Here is a 13,590-nt window from a genome sequence, read left to right on the forward strand (position 1 = left end):
GGAACTTGGCTTTAAGGGTCTTCGGCAGAATGCCCTGGACACTCGTCTTCAGCAAATGAGAACAAATCTGTCTTCCTGTCAGCATCGAGTTACAGTGAGTTTGACTTTGGTTCTTGTTGGAATGCATGAAGTAGAAACTCCTCTGAGTCACTCAGGGAGAAAAAGAAATCCAGGGATTGAATTAAAGCCTTTAGAGTTACAGCCTTTAGAGAAACTTAAAATCTATTAAGCCACACATATAAAGTTAGAGTATAAGTTTTAGTTTTAAGTAAGTTCTCATATAGCTTAAATGCCTTAAGAGTCTGTGTTAGCTAATGAAAAAGTCCTATTACCCAGTTTAAAGTTCAGTGATATTACTCTACACAAATACAACTTAACTGCAGACATAATGAAAACACAACTTGCATTCTTAGATGGAACAGATAGGATTATTCACGTAAACAGATAATACACTATATGTAAGATTTAGGTAAAATGAACACTGCTTTCATGAATTAAGAATTAAGCTTAGATTGGTGTAGAAAAAATGTTTTTTGGAATAGTGTTTTTAGCTGATTGGATGATTTAGAAATTTAATCCCTTGTACTGGGGATCACACTCACTCAGACAAGCACGCACCCAAGAAAGAACAACTACAGCAGCATCAAGAAGAAGAAGAAGAATTACTGCAACTGCTTCTGTGGGCTGGACCAGTGAAACTCTGTGCTGGGAAGTTGCTGCTCAGAATTCAGAACTTTATGCCAGAAGCTTTTAGTATGGACTTTAACACTCTGAACTCTTTGCCTTTGAGACTGATGCATTCATATAATAAATGTCTTTACAGCAACCAACAACTGCTCATGTCTCCTTGAGACCCAGTAATCCCCACTGAAAACTTGACAGGTTCTTGTGTCAGTTTGTCTTGAGCTGTCCTATTGACTTCCACCTACAAAAGGACTTTTTTATTACAGCAGTGGCTTTGTTCTTAAATACTAATAGCCACATAAAATCTGTGTGAGTCAACTGCCGCTCTTAAATATGTTTAGTTTTTCATTTCTCTGTGTTTATGGTGGATTTTTTCTTTTACCAGAAAAACTTGTAAGAGGTTATAAAGTTTGGTATATGAAGCAGTGCAGGATGCAGTTTCATTAGGACTTTATTAATTTATTTATTTTCATTCTTCTCCTCACTTGATATCTTTGAAGGGTTTTGTGTCTTGTTTTATTTCAGGTGCTGCAGAAGTACTGGAACCATTGGAAGTCCCGCTTGGAAGAGAAGGAGGAAGAACAGCAGCAGGCCTTAACATCAGTGGCTCATGCCCGTTATAGGTATGCAGAGAAATATTAATACAAACATGTACAAATGTGGAATCTGTGGGCCTTTGGTTCTCTTAAGTGTGGCAATACTTTTGGGGGCATGACTTGATGGCAATTGCTTTGACATTTTCTGTGAGTAATGAACAATTTACATCTCCTGCTTCTCTGTGGAATGTAAGAGGGAGAGTGGTTAAGCTTAGCTCTTAGGTTCATTTAGTTAGCTGACATTCATAAGATCAATATGTTTTCTGAAGGAATTTTCTCTGACAAAATGCTGACATTTTCCCTTTTTGCTTGCCAGGAGGGTGTTGATGAGGCAGGTATTTGACACATGGCTGCTGAAGGCCTGCAAGCTGCAAGAATATCGAATGGGAGAGAAGAGGGTAAATGTAACTCTTGCACCTTGCTTAGGAAATAGAGGGGATGATTTCATAGTCACTGTCTGTGAATATGAGTTATCATGAGATGGACTTGGTTGTTGTAAATTCCCTTTTCCGTGATGAGGGATTGAGTCAGGAGGAACAGATTACAACCAATATTTACTAATCACATTCTTTAAGTTAAGCAGTTTTTTAAATAATAGAATCAAATTATTATTAGAGAATTTCCATTCTCATAGTTAATTCACTTATTCCCTCATTCTGTAAATGTGTGTGTGCTCTCTCTTTCTCACACTGTCTCATAGTTACTTTGTTGAAATAATAATAATAATAATAATAATAATAATAATAATAATAATAATAGGCCAACCCCAGCCCATTTAAGAAGTGCAGGGTTGTAGTGAGAAATTAGCTGCTTCTAGATAGGTGTCTAGATAGGCCCTTCATTTTCTAAGGAGGTGTTTCTGTATATATATATATGTATGTATGTATGTATATAGTCCTGGAGACTTGACATACAGCAGCCACTGTGGTCTTTATGAGGTCTCTCACACAACTCCAAGTTGACAGTAACACGTGTGGGAGTCTTTGTGCAGATACGGCTCACCCTTGGTGGAGGGAGATTATCAGTTCTTGTACGTTCAACAGGACTGGTTTCTGGAACTTATCAGTTCTTAGGAGTCCTTCACATGCTATTTATCAGCTTGTGTTTTTCCTCTCTCTGGCCTGCTGGTGTTTGGTAACAGCTCCCCTATCCACATGCACACAGGTACCTCCAGAGCACATTACATAACCTCACTGCAAAGGGGCTTTGGTGGTGTGCCCATTGCTGTTCAGCCTCAGAGGAACAAACTTTGGACAGTTCTGTGCATGTCATCTTTAAGGAGTTGTTTCCTGTTTTTTTGTAGCTGTCTGTGCTGTGCACTCATTGCCACCTCCCATCCATTTCAGGCTGTCCTTCATTTCGAAAGGCAGCTCTTGCGCTGCTTCTGGTGCTGCTGGCGTGGAAGAACAGCTGCGCGTTTGGAGGAGCAGGAGGGCTTGGTTCGTGCAGGACATCACTACAGTAACCAGCTGCTGCTAAAGGCCTTCTGTCTGTGGAAACAAAAGACTCACGAGAGAGAAATAGAGTAAGAATTTTTGCAAACATATTGATTTGGATTGGCCCTGTGGCAGTCTACTTTGGACAAACAGCATTTAATTCACAATGGTGCTTACTCCTTTTTTGTGTTTTGGAGTCTACTAAGCTGTCTTTCAGTAAATGAATTACTGAAAATAACAAACGTGGACTCAAGTCTGTGCTAGAAGTGTCCTGTATCATGGATTGCATTGTAGGACAAATTATTATTTCTCTTATAGGAGGCTCAAGGAGACAGAAGCTTTAAGATTTCACTGTTTAAAGTGTCTGCAGCAGACTTGGAACAAATGGAGAGAGGTGAGAGAGTTAATAGGTGGGGGAGAGCTTGAAGTCTTTCTGTTATGTTTGAATTGCTTGCACCCGTATGGCTAGAAGTTAAATTGTTTATTTTAAACACTAGGCATTCCTAAGCTCTCCTCCCTTTTCATGTGGATAAAACCAGTTTGGTGTGGGTAGAACAGGAACTGTGTGGGGAGGAGAGGGAATTCTTTTTGTTCATGTATCTAGGTATGGTGAGAATAGGAATATGGTTTAGATGTACCTGGGAATGTAATCAGAGTTAGTGTGATGAAATTGTCCCTACCCAGTACTGGGAGTGTTGTCAAAACTTAAGTTAGAAGTTTGCAGCCAGGTCTATCATGGCCTGTATTTGTGTTACAGGTTGTAGCAAACACTGTCACTTACATGGTGAGCCTTTTCCTTACCGTGATATGAGGCACCAGATGTGTCTTACAGCATATCTTGAGAATCTCTGAGAAATTTTGTAGTTGGAGCTGCTGTGTTGGTGCAGACCTGTTAACTTGAGTGGTTTACATCAGTCTTCAAGAGGATTCCTACAAAGGGCAGGAGAAAAATCCCATCTCAGTGAAGCCTTTTGGGGACATAGCAGAGTGCAGCACTGGTTTGAGTGAAAAGCTATTACAGCAGGGTGAAGGATTGATGTTTCTCCAGAGACTGGAAATGCTCCCTTCCCTCCTTTCTCTGTCATTACCTGTTTTCCTTTCTTCATGTGTGTGTATCTTTTGGTGTTTTTCCATTTCCTCCTTCTAGTATGTGGGACATCAGCGTGAGAAATGGAGGAAGTTGGTGCAAGCAGACCTGCACTATCGACATGTGTTGCTGGTCAAGACCTTGGCAGCTTGGAAGGTAGGATGGAGCATCCTTTTTGAGGTATTTGTCTGTATGTGCTGTAGTGTTTCAGTGAGAGCTGAAGAGCTCCCACACTGCTTCACTGGAAGCAGGTACACACCACGTGTGCAAGGCAGAATGGAGGCTCTTGTCTGTAGGGCTGTATGAGCTCAGCGTTGCTTCTTGGAGCAGAACCAAGGTAATCTTGTAGCACTGGTGAATGGTGTATCACAGCTAGCATTAACTATTGTAGTGACTGTCACAGCAAAGCAGTACTTGATTTCAGTGGCTATATTTTTTATTATACTTTTTCCCCCTGTAGTTTACTGCCAGTGCTAATAATGAGTTAGTAAGAGTTAGTTAGATGCTAGTAGGAGTTTCTAGATGTTTCCTCTCCTCACAGATGTTAACAGTTGAGGTAAATTTATCTCTCAATACTATTCTTTTTTCAGATTTACCAACAAAACATGCAGTGCATTCTGTATCAAGTAGCTGAGAAGGAGAAAGAGCACACTCGACTGCTGCTGTGGTGAGCCTCTTCCTAGGCAGCATGAGAAAAGTGACTGCACTGCAGTCAAATTCATTACTTTCTTTCACTACCACCTTTGTAACTTTTTGATTTTTTGGTGCTGGGAGTTGACTCTGCTATGCATTGCTGTTTCTTTGTATACAGGTCATCTAGTTAAAAGAAATCAACCTCTTCCTGTTTGCTGTTTTGCTTGAGTATTTTTTAAATCTTAAATCTAAATTTTAAATCTCTGTTTAGTCCTGCAAGAGTCATCAGACAGCAAACTGCATCATTCACTGTCTTTAAAGGTATTAAAGCAGCCTGGAAGATGCAGAGCCTCTCTTGCATTACAGTGAGGAGAGCAATTGAAGATATTTTCACATTGCATTGGTTGTAGTTACATTAGTTTTAATTACCTTATTTGTTTTAATGCTATACAGCTTGAGTCACTTGCAGAACCTGATTGGCTCAGCAGAAGCTGCTGGATTTCTGAGTGTGTTGTGTTTTTCCCTGCCTTCTCTTCAGAGAAGCAGAGACCTGAAGGGGCAGGAGTTGATTTGCACAACTGAGTTTATAGATGCAGCTGTGTTTGTTTGTTTTTAACTTTTGTGTGTATTTTTCCCTTCAGGCAGGTGCTGTGTATGTGGAGAGAAAATGCCCTTGCTCTTCTACATGAATCCAAGGCAACTACTCTGGCAGATGAGCACTACAGGAGAGCAATCCTGTCAAAGGTAGGATCTATACAGCAGATGCCAAGGTCTCAGTACAGCTGCTGGTTCAGGCAGGGGTCAGGTAATACAATTAGAAGGACCAAAAACTTAAATCTAAGACCCGCTACTAAAAGAGATCTGCAAAGTGGGAGTCTCATCTTGTTTTTACAGGTGTCTCTGAAACTTGCCTTTGTGACCTCATGGCTTTTTCTCTTCCTTCTTCTCATTACTTAGAAGGAAGGGAAAACCAGTAGCATGATATAGCATAGTAGTATTGGTAAGGTGGGGCAGGGAGGGGATGGATGAAAGAGAAGAACACCTTGAAAAATGCCAAGGGGACCCTCTGAAATACTTCTGTATTTAATTTGTAGGAAATTTTTATTGTCTACTGGGCCTTATGTGAAAAATGAGGTGGAAATGGTTATGTTGCCAATGATGGGGGGAGTACATTGTATCCCTTTCCATTGCAGTGCCAGTCTGTGTCCCATCTCTGTTTGCATTGTATCCTTAGGTGCTGCTGCAGTGGAGAGACACTGCCTGGCTGCGAGCATGTCACCGTCACCTGAAGGTAACAGCTGTGGTGGAGGCCAGAAAACATTTGGATTTAGGTGAGCTGATGTAGATGATGAACTCTCAAAAGTCCTCATTGTTTGTGAATGAGCCAAGGGCAGTGTGTGGTGTTATCTGTACAGATGAAGTGTCTAGATGGTCTTTTGGCTTACAAAAGATGTCCTCACAGAATGGAGAGTGAATTGGGACTCCAGTGCTCTGCTGAATGCTGCTTGTGTTACTTTTGTTTCTCTGTTTGTTCTTTGTACTATATAACGGATGGTAACACTTCCTTCCTCAAAAGAGTTTTCCATTACTAATTTTGAGAACCTCAGACATCTGCTTTGAGGGCAGTGCTAGTCTTATCAATTACTGCTTCAGTCTTTCTCTAGTCATTTCTACTGAAAGACCCTCAAACTCTGCAAGCATTTTCATGGTACCATGGTACATTCTTGACATGAGGACTCTGAAGCACAGGGGGCTTTTCCTAAAGGTTATAAGGAATGTCAGTGGCAGGAGGGAAGACTTGCAAGTGACAGCTCCCTGTCTGTTGTATGAAGTATTTCACAGTTTTCCTATACTGAATACTGTTTCTGCTGAGTGTTGTCCAAGTTAAGTATTGCTGAAACAGTTTGGAAGAGTGGCTGAGCACTCGATACTCTGAGATGAATAGTCTCCTTTTGGTACATGAATTGATTTATCTTCCCCTAACAGTGCATTTACAGAGCCTGTTTCTTCACTGGAAAGAATTAATGAGGGAGTCTCTGATCCTGAGGGCTCAGCAGCACAGGGCAGCACAGCACCACCAGCAGCACCTGCTCCAGAAGTACCTGGTGAAATGGAAAAATTATCATCAGCAGTGCCTTGGGAAAAAGGTAAAGGTCAGCAACCTCCCCAGTGGGAAGTGTGGGAAGTTAGGGGTGTGGAGGAACACACTGGTGAAGGAAGTGGCAGTCTGGGCTGAGGAGGAGCATGATAGCTTTGTGTGAGGAGGAGGGAGCATGGCTGTGTCTTGCCTGAAGAAACTGATAGAAGTAACAGACTTAACAAGACAACCTGAGCTTGCTGCAGATGAAATCCTTGCTGGGCTTGTAGATGTCTGCACATGGGATTACACTGTAGGGCACTTGGGTATTGAGGGTGGCCTCAACAGAGCAAAGGGAGGGTGATAAAGGCTGTTTGCTGTCTGTTCTAATAGCATTTGGCTCAGATAAATGGGGTTTGTCTGCAAGTGACTCACTGTTTTGATTGCCTTGCAGCTGCTGCAGAGAAGGGGAGATGAACTAATGACTCACAGACTTTGCTCTGCTTCCTTCTCTTGCTGGAAAACTCGGGTAAGGAATTTTCCCCTGGGTAGACACCTAGGTCCTTGCCAGTCATTCTCCCTTCTCCTTCATGTTCTGTTCATAAAGGACCAAGAAAATTTGATTTAAACGTTTTCAGGATTTTTTGGTTCAGCTAGCACTAGAGACACCTTGCCATAGACTGAGTGAACTGAGTGGGATTTTCTGGGTCTACCATCACTTCCTCCATGCTTGGTGCTTTGACTGGCATTCCTGGTGTTGGCTATGTGAACTCCTGACCTGGTTACTGTGCATTTTTTTCCCCTAACAGCTGTTGCAGCAGCAATGGGAAAAGCGGGAGACAGTGCAAGCATTGTGGCACTGGTCCCTTTCAGTGCAGAGAAAGGTGAGGAGCTGTGCAGGGCAGGGGCAGGCAAATGGGTTTGCAGATGTGTAGAATCAACAGAGTGCACACTGAAAGTCTTTCTTTTCCTCTTTTGGGTGCTGTATGTTATTTTGGGATGCTGGAAAATTCCCTAACATTTGTTAGCTGATTAAAAAATAAGCAAATTTTTCCCCATCTGGCCTCATCTGACTTAAATCTCTGTCCCTTTGTCATTGTGGCAGTGTCCTGCTATTGCTGTAGCTCTGCCTATTCCTATCCAGTGGAAGGGAGAGTGTTGCTGTCTGCAAGGGGAGTCCCTGGCCTGGACCCTGTCTGTATAATACAGCTCTCATTGTTCCTGTTGTAGGTATTTGATGCTTGGCTCAGGTTTGCCAAGGGGCAGCAGGAGAAGAAAGATGGCATTGAAAACGTCACAGGAGTTTACCACACAACTCCTTTGAGAGAAGATGTAACCTGTGCCTTGAGAAGCACTGCTAGCATCAAACAGCTGCAGGGACAGCTCCATACCCAGCACCAGCTGGAGGTGAAAGAGTGATTGCTCAGATGTTTATGCAGAACTGGGCTGCTCTGGTCTCTGCTCTGTGTGTGGGATGTGGGTATGTGCATGTATGTATCTTGGAACTCCACGTCCCAGCTGTTCTTTTGATCCTACATACACTTCTGTCTCTGGTTCAAAGTATTTCATTCAGCTGAGACTAGATGACTTCAGACTCATTGGGAACCTTTCTTAATGAAACTACTTTAAAACAGGCCAATTTCTGCAATGGACAGTACTCCTGATTCAGACCTTTGCATGTGGGTCAGGTCTCTAAATTCTGTGCTAGGATGAAGTATTAGAGACTACATCTGATCCTGTCTTAGCTTTAGCACTGCTTATACCTTCATATGTGGGCTTGTGTCACTTCTGCCTTTGAGTATCCACCCAGCCCTGTGTGTGAAAAGGATGCATGTATTGACTGCTCTCTTCCTGCTTCTGGGCAGCATTCCCAGCTTTTTTCCAGGATTTCAGTTGTTCCATTTGCTAATGTGCAGCTTGCCTTGGTGCAGAAGTACCCTGTTAATGCTCCTCACCCAAATGTTACCACAGTGGACCTCTTGATTTAGTTTAGAGAGCTGGTATGGCTTTGAGGGCATCAGAAATCCTTCTCTGTAGGTGATGTGGTGCTTCCTGCTCTCAGCCATCAGATGTGCTGCTATTCTTTGTGTTGGCAGACAGACTGCAGTCTTCACCAGTCAGTGTATTGCTGTGTTATGCTGTGGAAACAGAAGGCTCTCTCCCAGAAATCAAATAAGCCTTTTTCTTTTTTGCCACCTCTGAAGAAGCAAGTGACATTTAAAAGGCCTGATGTTAGTCCTGAGACAAGAGGACATTCATCAGAGGAAGAGCCATGGCCTTCAAAATGCAGACATCTACCACTTCACCCTGCTGAGGGGGGCTCTGATCTCCATGGCCTGTGAGTGCAAACTTCAGTCCCTCCCCTGTTTCTCTGGCATATAAATAACTGCATATATGTAATCTATCTACGTGTGTCTCACTTTTGTGTTTCCAAGCTTTCTCATTGATGGCTTAGTTCCATGCATTCTCCTGAACTCTGACTCTGCATCACATGGCTGGTGGTACAGAGTTACACAAGAGCTGCTGTGTAATGCAAGTATCAGCCCACACATAGTGATGGTATTTGTGACTGTACTTGCCAGTGACAGGTAGAACCAGCTCAGCTATAGACCTTCCACTTCGTGGTTCTCAAGGTACAACTAATTTGTGGAGCATTGGCCATTTGTCATAGGAACAGTTACTTGGAGAAACATTTGAAAGATCCCTTTAATGGGTCTTTGGCCATCAGGAGAGCTTATCTTGCCCAAGTGACCTAGTGTCACTGAAGCTCGTTTTATTCACTGAAGTCATCTGATGACAAGATCCTGGTGAAGAGAAGCTGAACTTTCTCTTTTCCCTTTTCTTTTCCCTAGGGAAGCTATTCCTTAAAAAATTCCTATTGATCATGGGCAGTTGCAAGGAAGAATTGTCTATGAACCTTCTCAGTGCAGGACAGGAATCCTACAGGGAAATAAGGTTGTAACTTCACATTGCTTTAAGCAAGTATATGCTGCCAAAAGAAGAGTTTCTGCCCTATTCAGTTTTGTCACCTCCTCCACTCTTCGTGTTGGTACAACCATTCACATGGTGAACTAGATTCTCACGTTAATACAGGTTAAAATTTAATTTTTAAGAATCATGATTGCATGCAAGGAGAATGTTGCAGAGCAGGGATGAGGGATGAAACAGGACTGTTTCTTTAGCTGCAATGCCAGCTGATGCCAATTTGCAATAGTCATAAGTCTGGGGCATTCTTTGTTCTGTTTTTCTTTTCAGAAATGCCATTCAACAAGCCAGGTTACCACCACAGAGGCCTGACTTCCCTCTGGAATCTCTAGAAAGCAAGGAACTGCTGGCACCTCCTTTTACTAGGTAGAAAATCCAATTTTAAAAGTAAAGAAGATGACTTACAGTGGGCATAGTAGAGCAGTTTATTGGAGAGCTGTATGCAAGGGAATGACAAGAGTCTGCCCTTTTTTGCACTGACTGCAAAGGACAAGACCAACAGGTTACAGTGTACAGTGACCTTATCCTTCTTCCTGTACAGGTCAGAGGTGCCCTTTCAGCAAACATCTGTGAATAAATGTCCTGCACAGACTGGGAACTTAATGCTGACACCTCACGTGGAAGGAAATGCCTGTAAATGTCTATTCCAGATGGGCAGTGCTGCTCATCCCCATCCCTCTCTCACTTGTGCTTCTCTCCCCCTGTGGACACAGGACATGCACCGAGCTGGGCAGGGGCCAGAGCTGTGGTCTCCTGCATCTTTCATGTCCCAAATGAAAGCTGGCTCAGAAGAGGTGAGTGTATTGCTGAAGCAACAATTAGTGTGTGTACTGGACTGCTGTCAGCAGGCCCATTGCTTATTGTTCTGTTGTGGTTGTTCTGAACTGCCCTGGTTGAGCTGTTTTTCACTTGTTCTAGCTGTCAGCTGACCAAGTGAACTGCCTCTGAATGCCCAAGGACTGTTTACCCCTAGTCTGAAGCAATCCACCTCTATTATTCTGTATTTCATGCCTTTTTCCTGGAGGTCTTCCTAGCCAGATCTTTTCCTAGCAAGTGATGAGAGGGTGCTGCCTCTATGGAGTTCAGAGCAGTTACAGTTTGCTGTCCAGATTGCAGGGATTTAAGAGAAACTCAGTTTAGGAGCAGTGGGTGGTCTGAGAGCCTAAAAAAATTGAAATTCACTTTATCTGCAAGTAGGTGCTTGCATTTTGAACTCTTTGTTCCACACAGAATGGGAAGTTTTAATCTCAGTGAAATATCTCCATGCTAGAAATCAAAGAGCCCACCTTTTAAGCTTTGTTTCTTCTGTGGGATTTTATGAGAGGGGCTCAGTACCTACAGGAGTTGTCTGAGTGGGAGTAGGACTAAGTAGGTCAGGCACATCCTACTTGTAGGGCTTACTTAAGAAAACCCTTTGAGGAAAACTCCAATATCATTCTGACCTTCTAGAGAGGAGGTCAGCCTGTGAATGGTCACAAAGGAGCCCATTCCCAGGACTCTCAACAGAATTCTGTGGAGAAGTTGCAGCCAAATTTGCAGCCACGTTTGCTGTCACCTGAAGACTCGGTGGGAAAAGGGAGTCACCAGATTGCAGGTACATCCTCAGATCTAAACTCTAGCAGTTGCTGATCCTTCTCTCTAATCTGTCTGAGACTGCTGTTCACTGCCACAAAATGTATGGGAGCCAGGGCAATCTCGTGTGCCAGCATCAGGAGGTAAAGGGTGTGAGTATTCCTTTCTGGGATGGTAAATGCAGTTGTGTGGATTCTGCTGAGTCTGGGGGCTAAAGCCCTGCTCTAGGCATTGAAGGATGGGAGCTGCTTGAAGCCAGCTTCTTTTTAGCAAGAATGTGCTCAGGTGCTGGTGTGTTCATATATCCTACAGAACTTGCTTCAGGAGGGAAGTTCATCCAGTAGAGCTCTCCGAGATTTCCCTGTACTTACCCAGTAAAGGGGACAGATGGTCTAAGCACCTGTCATTGTGGTATTTTTAATGACAACAGAGCATGAAATGTGTTCTGCAGGACTACTGTACTTAATTACTTCTAGACTAAATGTGAAAGACTAAATCCTGAACAGGCCTGAACAGTGTCTGTAGTACTAAACCGTCCCAGAACATTTCGTAACTTTTGTGTGTTCAGACTGAGTCTTCAAGAGCTTGTACTGCTGTTGGAACTCCTGCCCTCTCTCTGTACCTGATCCTTTGGGGTGAACACATCACAGGATAACGAAACATGTGAAAAGGACTTGGGAGGGTTCATTATTCATTAAAAATATTTGATAAAGAGTGGATGTCTGTTCTACCTCCACTGTTTGTGCCTTACATCTTTCATTCAGCTGAAGGGGAAAAGAGGGAGCACAGTTCCAGAGAAGAAATGATGTTGGAGAGAAAGGTGGAAGATGAACTCCAACATATCCAGCAGCAGATGCAGTACTACTACAGCAGGAAGCAGGAACTCAAGTAATGCTCCTTTACCCAGCCTTTCTTCAGTTTGTCCACTCTGTTGCACTTTTTCTCTGTATCCACCCTGGAAGTAATCAGTCTGTTCACAGGAGAACTATGAATGAAACAGAGAAAAGTTCCAGAGATTTTTATTTTCTCCTTTCAAGTTCATTCCAGGTGAAGGAGAGTATGTGCATAACTACTTCTGTAGTCAGCCAAGTGGTTTAATTATACCTTTGGCAGCTCTTGCAGAAGCATGTCAGAGGTATCACTGGGTGTAATCTGTAGACAGTACAAATGAATTGGGCAGAACAGTTGAAATTTAGCTGTTATTTTATCAAGAGGAGTGAGGTCTGAGCTTTTCCAGTTTTCAATTAAAAAATTAAATATGGCTGGTATTTGATAACTGCTCTACTAGAACAAGAAAATAGAAATGCTCAAAAGAAATGAGGCTTGGTGAGGATTTAACTGTCAGGAAAGGAAGAAGTCAGGGACTAGAAGCAGGAGGTAGAGATGACAGTTTTCAGAATCCTCTGCTTTCCAGCATATTTTGGTTTTTTCTTTTTTACCTTTAAAAAAAATATTTTAACCATTGACTGGTTTGAGACAAGAAAAAATAGGTCTTATTGCAAGTATCAATTGTAAGTCTAAGTTGGCTTAGATGTTGAGTTTTTAATTGGGATAAGAATCCTTCTAATCCCTTTTATCAGGTGCTGTCAGCAGCAGGCACAGATTCTGCAGCAGTGGCTGGACAAGAGCACGCAACCAGGAGCCCAAGATGGTGTGCAAGGAGTTGAGGAAGAATTGGGTCAGGTGTGTACACAGCATTTAAATTGAAGCTACTGAAGTGACTATCACTGTGCCATGCACTTAGCCTAAAGGCTGATGGTAGTTGTGAGGAATTGTGTAATAAGCTGTTAGTAAAATGCCAAGAGAAGGGAAATTTGTAGTCAGAAGTACACTGAGGAGCAGAACAGGCTGTGTAGATGCATCTTCCTGTTTGTTCAGAAATGTAATTCCTGCTCCACTAGAAGACCTTTCTGAGGCTATTTCCAAACTGTGGATCAAGCTTTCATAGACTCAGTCTCAAACTTTTTTTCTGCAATTTGTCAAGACAATTCCTGTGTGCAGACTGGCCCTGCACTGCTGTCAGGCCCCAGGTTCCCACAGCCAGATGTGGTTGCTGGTACCTCTGACTCCAGCCAGTACTGAGCTGTTCCTGAGTGACACAATTGTCACTTCCTGACCTCAAGTGAGATAATACAAAAGCTGCTGAGGCAGCTCTTGCTGCCAAAAAGACTAAATACTGTCTCACTGTACAAACTGATGTTTATGCTGATGTGTTCTCTTGCAGTTGCAGGTGAGGATCAACACTCTCACCAAAGCACAGCTGGCTGAGAGACATCATGTGCAGGCCCTGCTGGCCCGCCTGCGAGATATCCAGCTTGCCCTGGATCTGTAGTGCATCTACCAGCTTCTCAGCTCAGGGATAGGATTTTTTGCCCCTTTCATAGCAGGGGATGGTGGAAGAGATGCATCCATTCACTTAGCTCTATGTATGGCATTGATATTTTTAATAAATAAAGTTAAAATAATTCTGCTTTTTTCATTGTTACTCTAGCTGATCTAAACCAAACTGCAGTTACATCT

The 13,590-nt window shown here is 42.8% G+C and overlaps 1 protein-coding gene across 7 annotated transcripts in view; it reads left to right on the forward strand.

The window, feature by feature from the left end:
* SFI1 (SFI1 centrin binding protein) overlaps positions 1–13,535 on the forward strand; it is a 26,184-nt gene extending 12,649 nt beyond the window's left edge. For 5 of the 7 annotated variants that reach the window (XM_088065012.1, XM_088065009.1, XM_088065011.1 and 2 more), the window contains 20 exons: positions 2–94; positions 1,210–1,307; positions 1,597–1,678; positions 2,627–2,805; positions 3,035–3,110; positions 3,864–3,959; positions 4,394–4,470; positions 5,078–5,180; positions 5,671–5,767; positions 6,423–6,589; positions 6,968–7,042; positions 7,323–7,397; positions 7,744–7,920; positions 8,718–8,851; positions 9,769–9,864; positions 10,040–10,292; positions 10,948–11,092; positions 11,835–11,958; positions 12,651–12,753; positions 13,295–13,535. In XM_088065012.1, coding sequence (XP_087921138.1) covers positions 2–94; positions 1,210–1,307; positions 1,597–1,678; positions 2,627–2,805; positions 3,035–3,110; positions 3,864–3,959; positions 4,394–4,470; positions 5,078–5,180; positions 5,671–5,767; positions 6,423–6,589; positions 6,968–7,042; positions 7,323–7,397; positions 7,744–7,920; positions 8,718–8,851; positions 9,769–9,864; positions 10,040–10,292; positions 10,948–11,092; positions 11,835–11,958; positions 12,651–12,753; positions 13,295–13,402 — 2,358 coding nt within the window. In that variant the 3' untranslated portion in view covers positions 13,403–13,535. The remainder of the gene's footprint in view (position 1; positions 95–1,209; positions 1,308–1,596; positions 1,679–2,626; positions 2,806–3,034; positions 3,111–3,863; positions 3,960–4,393; positions 4,471–5,077; positions 5,181–5,670; positions 5,768–6,422; positions 6,590–6,967; positions 7,043–7,322; positions 7,398–7,743; positions 7,921–8,717; positions 8,852–9,768; positions 9,865–10,039; positions 10,293–10,947; positions 11,093–11,834; positions 11,959–12,650; positions 12,754–13,294) is intronic. The other 2 variants (XM_088065006.1, XM_088065008.1) reach the window with 2 other exon arrangements.
* Positions 13,536–13,590: the final 55 nt, after the last annotated feature.

This window comes from Pseudopodoces humilis, chromosome 20, assembly GCF_049639895.1.
Source record: "Pseudopodoces humilis isolate 2021_Gansu_Grassland_sample_001 chromosome 20, ASM4963989v1, whole genome shotgun sequence".
In the NCBI taxonomy this organism is placed as follows: domain Eukaryota; kingdom Metazoa; phylum Chordata; class Aves; order Passeriformes; family Paridae; genus Pseudopodoces; species Pseudopodoces humilis.